This window comes from Myxocyprinus asiaticus, chromosome 41, assembly GCF_019703515.2.
Source record: "Myxocyprinus asiaticus isolate MX2 ecotype Aquarium Trade chromosome 41, UBuf_Myxa_2, whole genome shotgun sequence".
Classification (NCBI taxonomy): Eukaryota; Metazoa; Chordata; class Actinopteri; order Cypriniformes; family Catostomidae; genus Myxocyprinus; species Myxocyprinus asiaticus.
In genome coordinates, this window is record NC_059384.1 from 35,015,090 (window position 1) to 35,030,900 (window position 15,811).

Sequence of the window (15,811 nt, forward strand, 5' to 3'; positions counted from 1 at the left end):
ATACGTTCAGAGGATTTTGAAGTAAGTTTGGAGCAGCAGAAACAGTTAACCTTGTATAAACTGACATGTGAACATTTAGCTTTATGCGAAGCAAAAATGCTATTTCTAGCACTTTAACATGCACCTCTTATCAGGCATGAATATATTTTTCCATCAAGTAAATCCACATAAGATGATAATTATTTTTCTCTGGTAAGATGTTTAAAATTAAGGCAAAGATGTTTGCTGGATGCAAAAATCTTTGTTTTCCTGTAAAACTATCTAAAAATCCTTAAAACAAGATACATTTACTTTACCTTGTTTTATAAGCAACACTGCATAATACAGTATGTTGTTTTGTTTTTGTTTTGTTTTTTCCAGAGAATGAATTTTTAATATTAGTGTATTTCATCTTGCTGTACTGTCAGATTTTATTTTCACTTGTTATAACTTGTTTATTTTCAAAACAAGTGAAAACAATTGCCAGTGCTGAAGAAGTAATCCAAAGTATTTAGATTACGTTACTGACCTTGAGTAATCTAATGGAATACGTTAAAAAAATACATTTTACAGCATGTATTCTGTAATCATGCAATTGCACCTCGAACCCACAGAATGTTTGAAAACGAAACATTGCAAGCACACATCTGATGAACAAAGCAGTGATTGTCTATAGGTAATAGATTGTTCATTCTGCAGGAAATGATCACAAAACCAAAATTTAATTAAACAGTTAATTAGGTTAAGTATTTTAGAATTTTTTTTTTTACATTTACCAGTGCAGTAAATTAGAATTATTTATAAAGTTATGCACAGATATAATATAGTTGCAATGACAAGTGACACAACACTGTCAAATTTCAGCACATTAGAAATGGACAGCGACCCTTAAGTAGCTCTTAAAGCATGTCCTCATGCATTCGTGTTAAATGGAGCTTAGGGAAACGCACGTAAAAAATAACAAACATTTTCTACGAGCGAAAATGCTCTTAACTGCTAAGATCAGTCTGTAAGGCCCTGGTCTCATAGAATGGCCTTACTATACCAATCAAAACATTCCTTTGTTTGTTTGAGTGGCCCGTCCAGCCCAACACAGCAACACTGGCTCAACCAGTGGTGTGAGTTTGGGGCAACCAATGGACAGGGCATGAGAGGCGGAGCAAGTTATTGCATTTTGATGAAAAATTTTACTTTTTTCTTTAGAAAACATGTGCACTAATGAATAATGCTTAATAAAACCAGGAAAGTGTGTTAATAAAGTAAATAGGGTCGATTTTGATTTCATGTTGACTTTTTATTGATCAATCTGATCTTAAAGCATCTTCAGTCACTGCATCAAGACTGTAATACAGTTTAAATGAAAAACATGTTTGACTTCAGCTCAACACCTCCTTTATGCTTGACTCTGCAGTGTTAACTAGCTATAAATGGCCACACCCTGCTGTTTCTTCAATTGACTTCTGTGAACTGTAAAGAAACATGACGGCATGTTACAATGCCAAAGGCCCCTGTGGCACAATAATAATGAGATTTCAAAATAGGCCCCGAACCTTAGGGAACAGTCCACTTCACGTCCACTAAACATAACTTGTTGTATAAGTGTCCACATTTCACCTTTCCTGCTCAACCACTGACAAATGACCCCTTCAGAGCACCACTGAGCCATCAGGAAAGTAATTTTGTTAATACCACTAATTACAAGCTTGGACGTCCAGAACCAGTTAAATTGAACGCTGTTTGCCCTTTTTTTGTGAGCAGTAATATATTAAAGGAAAATAGGCAGGAAACAGGAGCTAATAGCATTCCCAAGTGTCCCAAATGTAATGGAGAGAGAGAGAAAGGGTTTTATTGTTTATGTAAAGTCAGGGTTTTTGAAAAGATAGGGACTGAATTGACACAGGCTGCTTTGACAAGCATTCAGCTTACTCTGCAGTATACCTGAATATGTTCAGTATCCTGCTTAAAGATTTTTATTTTTTTTAAATAGTATGTTAAACAGGATGCATTATGCAACAATAAATGTTTCAAACAGTAGGATGCTACTTTGTTGTCACATGAAAAAAACTATATGTAATTAATGGGACTTTTCTTGCACCACTGATACAGTATGTCACCCTTGGTTAGTTGCTTGCACACTAAAAACATTACCCTTTGTCAGTATTTTAAAATATTACTCTGATGGCGTATTCAACTGATTTTAGAGGATTTCAAGCTTTTCTCAAGGCTACATTTTAATATGAAATGAATTAACAATTATTTTATCATTTACGTATTACTTATCATAATTTTTATTTTTATTTTGATCAAATACATCTCAAAGAATGAGAAATAATGAGAAAAGCACCATAAACATAGCTGTATTTCACAGAGGTTATTGCTTACTTTCTCCTATCCCAGTCAGGACTGTTTTTTTCCGAACAATAAAAGATGGAAGGGGGTGATTAGGAAAACTGTTTGAAACAATACACATTTTTGCAGTTCTGTTTAGTGCCGCTAGTGGCAGAGAAATGACATACTTCAGCTATATTTTGAGTTCTGCAGAAGCATGTTTGTGCAAATGGCAAGTCTTTCCACCCACCCAATCAAACCTCTCAGGATGCATCTTGGAAATAAAAGTAAATGTATTTTAAAATGTAAATGCCCTCTCATGACACAAAGTGATGTGACTCATTGATGTTCCCTTTGAAGTGTGCAGTGTTCTGCTGAGAGGGAGGCTTTTCAAAGGATTTGTAATTGGTTGCTTTAGTAACACTGTTAACACTACAATAAGGTTCCATTTGTTAACATTAGCTAATGCATTAGGTATCAAGAACTAACAATGGACAAAATATATTTTTACAGTATTTATTAATCTTTGTTAATGTTACTTAATAAAAATACAATTGTTCATTGTTAGTTCATGTTAGTTCATAGTGCATTAATGTTAACATATACAAATTTTGATTTAAAACATTTGTTACTATATGTTGAAATTAACATTATCCAAGATTAACAAATGTTGCAAAAGTATTGTTCATTGTTAGTTCATGTTAACTAATGTAATTAACGAATTTTAACAAATGGAAACATATTGTAAAGTGTTACTGTAACGTTAGTGCCAATTTGCTGTTTTTTCTTTCTTTATTGGTTAGGCATGTTTTTCTTGAACTCAAAGGTGCACAACTCTGCCTCTCTCTCTCTGTTTCTAATCACACAAATAAGGAATAGATTTTTGGATATTGTGAATAAGAGAGCTTTTATACAAAGATTACAATAGCAGAGGGCCAAAAACAGCCGTGTTTGCCTTTGGTAGATTTAAATGGCTCTAAATAAGAGGGTATTGTTGTTGTCTTGGCAACATGCAAGATTTCAAGAAGGCTTGCCTGGAATAAAAGAACCATTTTCCCTTCCATGTCCTGTGACTAAAGGCAAAGCATTCAACATTGATCATAAACACAACATCAACCCTTAGTTAGTTTTAAAGGATGCTTTTGCAGTTCAAAAATTACAACCTAGTTGCAGGGGGAATTGCTTTTTAAACATGATTTCCCCTGAACTATTTATGAACCTCTTTAATGTGACCTTTTCACACATTATAATCAAATGTTAACTTTAAGCAGAGAAGATTCCTTTAATAAAGGTCATTCTCCTGATGAACCCATTTTTTTACCTGTTAGTGTTAACATTCTATAATATAAGGTGATGTACGTATATTTTATTTTATTTTAAAATACTAAATATGCAGAGACAAGTAAGCCATTTGTAGATTGATTTCCCCCAAAAGTAAATGCTGAGGCTCTGTGTTGCTTTCAAAACATTATGCCCTTTCTCACTGCAGGAACTATTGCTCTGTTTGTCTGGGGCGGGTCAAGCTGTTTGCTGACCAATGGCAGATGTGGAGTGGGAACCACTATTATCACTATTAGGGATCTAATGCTACGTTCCATTCAACTCGGAAAGTCGGATGTTCCAACTTCCTACTAGGAAAAGTGCAATGGAACGCCACTTTAAGTCGGAATTCCAACTTGGAAACTCGTGCGAAAATTTTAAACTCTGATTTTGCCGAGATACAGATGTGTGACGTCACACAAACAAGTCAGCAGCCAGGAAGATGTACAAAATAAGTGATAAACATTCACTTTTATTAAATAATATCAATAAATGAGTTCCTACATTACATGATATTAAAGCTTGTTTAACAAACATTAGCAGAGAAAGGTGTTCAAAACATTGTAAATTATACTACAGTATCTTTTGATAATCGTACACCTGTAGCACAAATGCTTGCGTTGCAGAATTGGGTTGCTAGGAGATGTCTCAGGTTACAGTCAAACACCTGCTAAGCTAACGGGAGTGTTACAGATGTATCTTTAAATGTCATCTTCCGAGCACCTAGCAATGGAATGCATTTATGGTCTGAGATCAGAGATATCAAGTAGGAATATCCCACGTTGACTTAAATGAAATGCAGCATAATGTTTGATTCATATCAGAGAGATAACAAATGCTCTTTTTCAAAGCAAAAGCCTTTTTGTTGAAGTTTTTAGAATTTCAGAATCAGAAGTGTTGAAATTATATATTTACTGCTTGAGTTTGTGGTAGGGATGCACCGATACCTGGATCCTATATAGTCTGCATGTACAGCGCACTTCAGTAAATGGAAAAATGGAAAAAACAACTATGAACTAGCCCACACACAGTAAACAATAGTATATTTTCCACCATATAGATATTTGGGGACCGCTACTGAACACACTAAACTGTTGATAGAAAGTTTGGATTAAATGCACTTGGTTTCATAGGAAATCTATAGGATGCTCCCTTGCTTTTTAGTGAATGATTTACCATCCAGTGTGCTGTCTGTATGCAATCGTCTTAGACAAGTTTGAAATGCACCTTATTTTCAACTTAACTCCATATAAAGCTTCTGAAAGCAACATTTTTCAGCTTTTAGATGAACCCATTTATTCTTAATGTAAAAATGCACAGTAAATGTCAGATTTCTAAGGAAAAAAATGGTCAGCGCAATGTTGTTTTGTCACATGACTCCTGAACTGTCACGGATTCTACTGAACTGAGATCAGTCGGTTTTAATGAATTTAAATTATGTGTTGTGTATAGCGAGGCCAAAATACAACATCCATGCATGTGTATGCGGGGTCGCACAAAGTTAATATTGACCATACGTTATCAACTGAATGTGATATATCGATGCCTATACTAAATTAATTAAACCTAAATTACAGAGTTCATATCAAATGAAGAAATTCTCCATAGAGGGCATTCATTTTTTCATGTCTTTCCACAAACTTTTCGCCCAGTGCCAAGCAATTCTGCTGGAAAAACAAAATAACATTTGGGAAGCAGAGTTGGGAATAAACTATTCTTTGAAGAATTAAATGCGAGCACCAAAAAAAATGCTTTAAATTAAATAAAATTTTTTCTTTTCTTTTTTTTTTTTTTTTTTACCCTAATTTGTTATTTTTTTAAGGTTAATTTTACTCATTTAATCATTATTATTATTTTTTTTTATTACTTTAATTTTAATTTCACATCTATCAAAATGTAGTCATGGCAGTTTGTCTGAAAGAACACAAGATTTTGGATGTCTTACACATGATTTACATGTGGTCGGGAGCAGGTGTAAATTTTGTTCATACCACCTAACATTTTGAACATAAAAAATCTTTAATGAATCTGAAAATTTACATCAGAGCAACTTTACGAACAATTTACACAAATTTGTTCTGCACGTGTTCCATAAATAAGGCCCTCTGTTTTTGTATTTACATATTCAGTATGTAATTATTTATCCCTTTATCTAATTGTACTTATTTGTTTGCAGCTCTGCAATGGAGGGTCTGTCACAGATCTGGCTAAAGGTATGCTGAAGAGAGGAGACCGTATGGAGGAATCCATCATAGCCTACATCCTACATGAAGCTCTCATGGTAAACCTCAGAAACCAGCCATGTTCCTTTCCATATTCACAGTGTATAAGGGACATTGAAAATAAGGTTGTCTGAGATGATAAAAAGGAGAAATCTTTTAAAGATCTAGTTTTAAATCACATGTGCCAAGTTTGTTAAAATGTAATCTTTATTTTCATGTTGGTTTCATAATTTTTTTGAAAAACCATTATAGCATTTTCTACAAACATACTGATTTATGGGAATAACTTTAAAAATGTCATCAAATGTATAAAAATACTGCTCACTACTTAATTTTTAAAAGAAAACATGGTGCCCCCTTTACAATATCCATTAACATTGGTTAACAACATTAGTTAACATGTGAACAATACTTTTACAGCATTTATTAGTTTTGGTTAATGTTAATTTCAACATGTCATGTCATGAGGAATCAAAATTTCCTTGATATTTTGACATATAAGAGGTCTTTCTACTATAAAAACTGTAAAAAATACTGTACATTTCAGAACTCAAAAATGTATCCCCATTGCAATAAAATCATTTATTGAAACCAAGCTGCAAAAACGCCTCGTTCTCTACTTCCGTGACTACCCTATGTCATTATGGGTACATTAATTCATGACCGCCTCTACAGCTCAAAAACAGCCTACTTTTACATCAACACACCTTGGCCCCGCCCACTGGTGCTTCAGTTCGTAATCTGAGAGACAAGGACAAACAAGGCCTACTGTAGACTCACTATTCCTGAACACCAAAGGGAACCCATCTGGACTATTTTAAATTAGTATTTTTGTATTTAAAAATGCACAGACAGATGTCTTTGACTGCTTGATACATGTCTCGGGAAGCTTTTAAAAGACGCAGTGTCAAGTTACAACTCTGAAGAAGAGAAGCCATTCTCTGTCCTTCAGCTGCTGCTTCTTGCTTTTTTGAGCACAAACGCGTCATCGACGCGCTCTTTCGCCCATCTGCACTATTTTTAATTGTTAATATATGTAAACATGCACTGGATGGATGTATATCTGGTGATGTGCATTTTAATGCAGGATGATACTGGAAACTGGATGTGTCTTCAGCATTTTTCAGCATGTATTGTATGTTTTTTCGGCTCATGTCAGTGTGGATTGCTTGTGAACAGTCATAACATGATTCAAGCTTTGCAAAGGAACTGTTATTGAAGGATGGGGCAGTTAAAAACACTTGGACCCGATTCAAAACAGTAAGTAAACAGTTCCATTTATGAATTTTCAAAAGTCACGACTGTTTGTTAGTTTATGGTACTGAAATCCTGTTCACCGGGCGCGTCCGTTGACATGATGAGACACAACGGCTTGAGGCTGTCTACACTGGGCATGTCGACACAAACTTTTTGAACCATTTATTTGTGTTTGGCAGTAGTACGGACATCTATTTACTGTCGGCGCATAACAACGCGCCACAACAGACGCTTCCATGGTAGACCGCATCATTGATTATAATGTGTTCTATTGCTTTTGACACGACTCTCGCGTCCGGTGTAGTCAGGGTGTGAGTGTTAACAGTTGTGCTTGAGATATGTACAGTTTCATATATTCGGATGCTGTTTTTAATAAAATTTCATTTTATTATGTTTTGAAGCTTGTTCATTCTCTTCAGATTTAGTTTAAAAATGGCTGTATTTGAGGAGCTGCACGATATTAGCCCATCATAACAGTGGACAGTTTACGTTGAAGTTTTAAAGAGGCGTTTAGGCAGTTATGTTTCAGACAGAGGGCCAGAGACAGGGTGGAAAATGATCATATATTACTAAATCATGACTGTTTTAATGCAAAAAAATGTTACTAACATTATCAGTGGACCTCAAGGAAGATAATAAAACTATAAAAAAAGAGCATTTCATGACCCCTTTAAATTAAAAGTTGGATATGTTTACATTAGTTAATGCATGATGAACTAACATGGACTAACAATAAACTGTTGTATTTTCATAAATTTACATTAACCAAGATTAATAAATGCTGTTTAAAAAAATTGTTCATTATTATAATTTCAAATTGAAAATGTTTCATCATAGAAGAGGTGTAGTCAAGTACTTTTTTGTGTAAATTGCATTTTTTGTGTCTTTTTTTAATAACTTAAAAGATCACTGACCTTTAAACAAACGCTCCTCTTCAGCTAGCATTTCACTGGTCTGGTTTTCAATGTCTGTAACATGTGTTTTCTCTTCTCTGAAGGGTCTCCAGCATTTACACATCAATAAGACCATCCATCGAGATGTCAAGGGCAACAACATCCTGCTCACCACTGAAGGAGGGATCAAGCTGGTTGACTTTGGTGAGGAAGTAGCTCTGTTTTGAGAAGTAACTGCTGGCTGTGCAAGAGAATGCCAGATTGATTGAATGTGTGGATGTGTGCAAGTGTGAGACTAATAGCTTGAGCAACACTGTTTTTATACATGGGTCAAAGCCATTATATGTGAGTGTTTCAATGCTAATTGAATAGCACTTATTTCTTCTCATTAAGAGCAGTGTGCATGTACATACACAGTGCTGATCAGGGTCTTACTGACTTCCATTCATGCACCGTCTGCTTCACTGTCACAGAGACAGAAGATATTGTCTGCTTTCAGTTACTGATGATTTGCTTCTAGCTTTTCTTAACCAAATGAAGCACTTTTAAATAGCAGTGCAAAATGACTACCCTTTTGTAAAGACCAGCTTAAACCACCATTTCTAAGCTGGCTTAGCCTGGTTTATGCTGGTTAGTGCTGGTCTAGCTGGTGGACCCTCAGCTATGGTCTTTCTTTTGATGCTGGGTGAAACTTTGAATCTTTGAGTCAATAAAAGGATAAAAAAAAAAAAAAAAAGCCAAAGGTACAAGACTGTGTGCTTCAATTCCTTTATAAGTGCATGAACTACTTAGCTAGTGAAGCATTGCGAATGACAAAATCGAATAAAAACTTTGAATTTACAAACTATTGATTTATTTAATTGTAAGAACAATATATATTTAAGTTTATTGCAAAATACTTAGATATATTCAAATATATAAGTACTTTGAGAGTGTAGTGAGACTCTATTATTGCTTTGCTTTATGGGAGTGGCCGGTTCTGCCGCAGCAAAATCCAAAATAACATCTCTGATTGGTGGATCTCTCTGCAGGATTATGGGTAGTGTAGTTCTTCACCTGCACTAAAACTTTTTTTGCAGGTTGTTCAGTTTACTTAATTAAAATAAACTAAAGCAACATAACTCTAGAACATTCTGTCACTACTTGATTTCATTGCGTTGTATCCAATTAAATTTGTAAAATTGAAGATTACTTAATCCATTTGAATTTGGACTACATAAATACTTTTGTAGCATTGATGAAACTGGGCAGGGGATTTCCATTTCCCAGCATGCTTTGCATGGGACTGGATGTGGTGAAAAAATGTTGAAATTAAGTGTTATTTTATGCATTTTTGAGCAAGATGATAATAGGAGGAGATTTGTTAATGTTTAATGTTCTGTTATATTGGCATTTAAAAAGAGTGTCTTTAAGGCTGGAGTTTTGGGGGTTAACATTGTGGTGAAGATTGTTTGATTCGAGTGTTGATTAGCTCTATATTCAAATGTCAAATTGGCAGTGCAGCAGTTTCACTGTGCTTACATTTGCTGACCTGGCATATACTAATGATTAATAAAATAAATTAAGTTGGACCAACATAAGAAAATGAATTAAACTAAACATTAGTAAATTTAGTTTGATGAACCTAATAAAGTTGAGTTAAAACTACTGTAGTACATTAATTTGACCAAATCAAACTAAATTATGTTGGCTGACTTAATCTGAATGAAAACAAAAATGTAATTGCTTGTAAAAACTCTCAAATTCAATTAAGTAAGGGTAATGACTTAATTTATTCACCTATAAAATTGATTTATTAAAAATTAAGTTAAAATAATGTGGACTGATGGATTTCTACAGAAGCATACAGTATATCATCACTTTACAATCTCAGAGCTCACGGTAGGTCTGTCTTGAAAAGTTTAAACATTATCACTATAAATCAGTTTGTTTCTCAATGGAAAAAATGAATGGAAGTTTTACTTCCGGAACACTATTTTTACACTTTATTAAGGGCCATTCACATCAAACTTGTTGCATCTGTCTGCATTGTTTTTCACTTGTTTTTTCAATGAAAACATGCGCTAGACTTACTTAAAGTACTTGATCTTTGTGGCTCGTCTTGCTGTTTTTTTTTTTTCTTCTGTTTTTAAGACATTGTCAAGTTACATTTTTTTTTTTTTACTTTTCTCCGCATTGTTGCTTTAGTTGAGCCATGATATGCCATAGTTACATTTACATTGCATTTAACAACTTCAATGAGTTTGCTTTAACTTTTCCAGACTGTTTTCACAACATTCTACCTTTTACAGCATCTACAGAGCAGATCTTAATTTCACCAGGAAACTGACGTGATACTTACAACGAGGCACGTACAAATAATTTTGAAGAAATATAGTTATAGTAATGTTATTCTTTGAGACCAGGCTGGAACTCTAAACAAGGCAGCAAAACGGTAACACTTTACAATAAGGTTCCATTTGTTAACATTAGTTAACAACATTAGTTAACAATGATCAATACATATTAAACATTTATTAATCTTTGTTAATGTTGCTTTCATACTAATACATATTTAAAATCAAAAGTTGTATTAGTTAACATTAGTTAATGCACATGAACTAACAATGAACAATTTTATTTATATTAACTAATAATAACAAAGATTAATATATAATGTAACAAATATATTGTAAATCATTTGTTCATGTTACCTAATGCATTTACTAATGTTAACAAATGAAACCTTATTGTAAAGTGTTACTAGTGAAACAGACCATGCTCCAATGCTTCTTTTCATTACTGCTTGAAATGTGTGGGCTTTTCAATGTGGCTGTAAGTGGGGCATTTTTAAGAGCCTCTGTCGGAACAACCTTATATGAGAGCTTATAAACCTTTAGAAAGCCAGTAAATGCTTTTTCCTCAGAATAACAACCAAGTGCAAGCTATTTTAAAGTTGTTCGGGGGAGTATTTGCTATGCTCTACACATCCACAACACCCCCTTCACTATTAATTTCCCAGCCCGAAATCCACTCTAAATGTTATCTCTTCTATATTCTCTAGGCTTCATTTAGCCCCTGAGAGTATGAGCAAATCAGATATGGGATATGAGCCCCAGAGCAGACGCAAAGAGAGCCCATAATTGGTCGAGTGCACACGAGGGGCATGGGAATTAACAGGACATCCTCCGTCTTTGGGGGTGGGGTGGGGTGTGGTTTGTTATATGTAGGAAGAAAGAATATGTGGGACAATTCCTGTGGAGAAGGAGAGGAAAAATATAGAGAGAGTGATGAGTCATGCAAGAAACTTAAGACTGCTGAAGCAAAGTTACTGTCAGCAGAAAAACAGCTTTTCGTCAAGGACAGTGACAGAACTCTGCTGTGACACCACAGAAATGTGACCAATACAATTCTATTGGCCATTAATTAAACCAATTGTTACTGTCCTGGATGCTGATTGGTCAATGCAGCTTTCCAGTCAAGTTAATACACACATTATAGTAACAACTATGATGCAAAACATCTGTTCACCAGCTACTGTGTTTATCACTACACAGCATCTTTAGAGGCCTATGTGGCATGATTCCACTAGAAGATATGGCAACCTTAGTTTACATGTGAGGGACCATATCTTTTAGTGGAAGTATGCCACAAGAATTTGCTTAACAAATTAATGTATGAAAGACCTTTTGAAAATAAATGTTGTATGGCTTTTAGTCCAAGTGTGTTTGCTTTGAGGTCAATAGTAGTAGTGCATAAACAGGTGGTTCTTTAACTTCTGGCACTTTCATGTCCCAGGGGTTGATTTTTATTAAAGTTGATTTTAACTTTTTATTTTATTTATTTTTTTATGGTCACATTAAAACTGACTTGACAACTTTTTACCAGGCCTTCATCAAATATTTTTGTTCATTTTCAAAATGCCTTTTATATACAGATTTGACTGTTTTAGCCTTGTCCCAGATCCATACTTTGAACCTTACACTGAAAATCCACTACAAAAATACAAATTATTACATGTATAAAACTTTGATAATTCAAACAAAGAGTGAAATAAACAAAAAAACATTTAAATATGTACTGTGTGAAAATTATTCTATCAATTTTAAAATACATCTGTCCTAAAGAGTTGGCATAATTTTTACCACACCAAACAATTTTGCCCCTAATAAAGTTTTTTTTTTTAACCAAGTCAATAAATTTGTAAGTGAAGAGCATGCTTGTGATGAAATATGAGATTTGATGAGAAGTGATGTTTAAAGAATACAAAGAAAATTCAAGATACATATAACTTGTGAGCAGAATATTTTTATTGGGCATCATTTCTACATTTTGCAATTGGTAAAAAAAAGAAAGAAAAAATAGAAAAAAAAATATGTACAGTAAATGTACACTGGCGGCCAAAAGTTTGGAATAATGTACAGATTTGGCTCTTATGGAAAGAAATTGGTACTTTTATTCACCAAAGTGGCATTCAACTGATCACAATGTATAGTCAGGACATTAATAATGTGAAAAATTACTATTACAATTTGAAAAAAAAAATATTCAGAACTTCTTAAACTACAAGGAGTTCTCATCAAAAAATCCTCCATATGCAGCAATGACAGCTTTGCAGATCCTTGGCATTCTAGCTGTCAGTTTGTCCAGATACTCAGGTGACATTTCACCCCACACTTCCTGTAGCACTTGCCATAGATGTGACTGTCTTGATAGGCACTTCTCACACACCTTACAGTCTAGCTGACCCCACCAAACCTCAATGGGGTTAAGATCCATAACACTCTTTTCCAGTTATCTGTTGTCCAATGTCTGTGTTTCTTTGCCCACTCTAACCTTTTCTTTTTGTTTTTCTGTTTCAAAAGTGGCTTTTTCTTTGCAGTTCTTCCCATAAGGCCTGCACCCCTGAGTCTTCTCTTTACTGTTGTACATGAAACTGGTGTTGAGCGGGTAGAATTCAATGAAGCTGTCAGCTGAGGACATGTGAGGCGTCTATTTCTCAAACTAGAGACTCTGATGTACTTATCCTCTTGTTTAGTTGTACATCTGGTCTTCCACATCTCTTTCTGTCCTTGTTAGAGCCAGTTGTCCTTTGTCTTTGAAGACTGTAGTGTACACCTTTGTATGAAATCTTCAGTTTTTTGGCAATTTCAAACATTGTATAGCCTTTATTCCTCAACACAATGATTTACTGACGAGTTTCAAGAGAAAGCTGTTTCTTTTTTGCAATTTTTGACCTAACATTGACTTTAAGACATGCCAGTCTATTGCATACTGTGGCAACTCAAAAACAAACACAATGTTAAGCTTCATTTAACAAACCAAATAGCTTTCAACTGTGTTTGATATAATGGCAAGTTATTTTCTAGTATCAAATTAGCAATTTAGCATGATTACTCAAGGATAAGGTGTTGGAGTGATGGCTGCTGGAAATGGAGCCTGTCTAGATTTGATAAAAAATGGTGATGGTGCTGTTTTTTATATCAGTAATGTCCTGACTATACTTTGTGATCAGCTGAATGCAACTTTGGTGAATTAAAGTACCAATTTATTCCCATAAGAGCAAAATCTGTACATTACTCCAAACCTTCGGCTCCCAGTGTGTATATATATATATATATATATATATATATATATATATATATATATATATATATATATATATATATATATATATACAGTTGTGCTCAAAAGTTTGCATACCCTTGGAGAAATGGTAATTATAATAATTATAATATTTCATGTCTTTATTGAACACATCTCATTAAACATTCACAGTGCTGTGAAAAAAGTAAGTGAACCCTTGGATTTAATAACTGGTTGATCCTCCTTTGGCAGCAATAACCTCAACAAAAGTTTATTTTAGCTGCGGATTAGACCTGCACAATGTTCAGAAGGCATTTGGGACCATTCTTCCTTACAGAACTGGTTTAGTTCAGCCATATTCTTCAGATGTCTGGTGTGAACTGCTCTCTTGAAGTCATTCCACAGCATCTCTATTAGGTTATGGTCTGAGCTCTGACTGGGCCACTCCAAAAGGTGGATTATCTTTTTTTTAAGCCATTCTGTAGTGGATTTACTGCAATATTTAGGGTCACTGTCCTGCTGAATCACCCAACTTCTACTGAGCTTTGGCTGCTGCACAGACACCCTGTCATTATCCTGTGGGATATGATGATGACAAGTGGTCCAGGCCCCGAAGCAGCAAAGCAGCCCCAAATTATGATGCTCCCTCCACCGTACTTCACCGTTGGGATGATGTTTTCATGTTTGTATGCAGTGCCCTTTTTACACCATACGTAGTGCTGCGTGTTCCTCCCAAACAATTCAACCTTAGTTTCATCAGTCCACAAAACATTTTCCCAGTAGCACTGTGGAATGTCAAGGTGGTCTTTGGCAAACTTCAGGTGTGCAGTAATGTTTTTCTTGGAAAGCAGCGCCTTCCTTCTTGGTGTCCTGCCATGGACACCATGCCTGTTTAATGTTTTCCATATAGTAGACGCAAGAACAGAGATGTTAAACAGTTCCGATAATTCCTTCAAATCTTAAGCTGTCACTCTAGGGTTCTTTTTTTACCTCACTGAGCATTCTGTGGTGTGCCCTTTGAGTCATCTTAGCTGGACGGCCACTTCTAGGGAGAATAGTCACAGTACTAAATCGTCTCCATTTGTAGTCAATTTGATCCCTTTCCAGCATTATGCAAAGCAACAATTCCTGATTGTAGGTCTTCTGAGATCTCTTTTTTGTGAGGCATTGTACACAACAGCAGATGCGTCTTGTGAATAGAAACTCAAAATGTTTGAATGATTTGTATGAGTCAAATAGCTCTAACCCACACTTCCAATCTTGTTTCATTAATTGGATGCCAGGTTTGCCAACTCCTGACTCTAATTAGCTTTTGTTGATGTCATTAGCCTAGGGGATCACATACTTTTTCAAACCTACACTGTGAATGTTCGAATGATGTTTCAGTATGTACTAGAACAATGCAATAATTTGTGTGTTATTATTTCAAACAGATTGTGCTTGTTCATCATTGTAACTTTCAAACCAGATTTAAAGACAAATTTATACATAAATGTAAGTAATTCCAAATGGTTTATATATATATATATATATATATATATATATATATATATATATATATATATATATATATTGCCACTACATATATACACTCACTGACCACTTTATTAGGGATAACCTGTACACCTACTTACTCATGTGATTATCTAATCAGCCAATTGTGGCAGCATTGCAATGCATGAAATCATTCAGATATGGGTCAGGAGCTTCATTAAATGTTCACTTCAACCGTCAAAATTGGGAAAAAATGTGATCTCAGTGATTTCGACCATGGCATGATTTTTTGTGCCAGACGGACTGGTTTGAGTATTTCCGTAACTGCTGATCTCATGGGATTTTCACGCACAACAGTCTCTAGAGTTTATTCAGAATGGTAACCAAACCAAAAAACATCCAGTGAGCGGCAATTCTGCGGACAGAAACACCTAAATGATGAGAGAGGTCAACAGAGAATGAACAATTGCACAACATGTCAAACCTTAAGGTGGATGGGCTCCAACAGCAGAAGACCACGTCGGGTTCCAGTTCTGCAGTGCTGCAGTGGGCACAGGCCCACTAAAACTGGACAGTTAAAGACTGGAAAAACAGCCTGGTCTGATAAATCAAACTTTTTGCTGAGGTACACAAATGGAAGGCCCACTGCAGCCTCAGCTTTCTATTCTTGCTGACAGAAATGGTACCCAACGTGGTCTTCTGCTGTTGGAGCCCATCCCGCACTTTGAGGGGGAAACAATAATGATGATCATG

The 15,811-nt window shown here is 35.0% G+C and overlaps 1 protein-coding gene across 1 annotated transcript in view; it reads left to right on the plus strand.

Annotated features, from left to right (window-relative positions):
* The window catches only part of LOC127431844 (myosin-IIIa-like), a 133,956-nt gene that overhangs the window by 36,992 nt on the left and 81,153 nt on the right, over positions 1-15,811 (plus strand). Inside the window, exons 5-6 of the mRNA XM_051682446.1 lie at positions 5,804-5,908; positions 8,104-8,203. Coding sequence (XP_051538406.1) covers positions 5,804-5,908; positions 8,104-8,203 — 205 coding nt within the window. The remainder of the gene's footprint in view (positions 1-5,803; positions 5,909-8,103; positions 8,204-15,811) is intronic.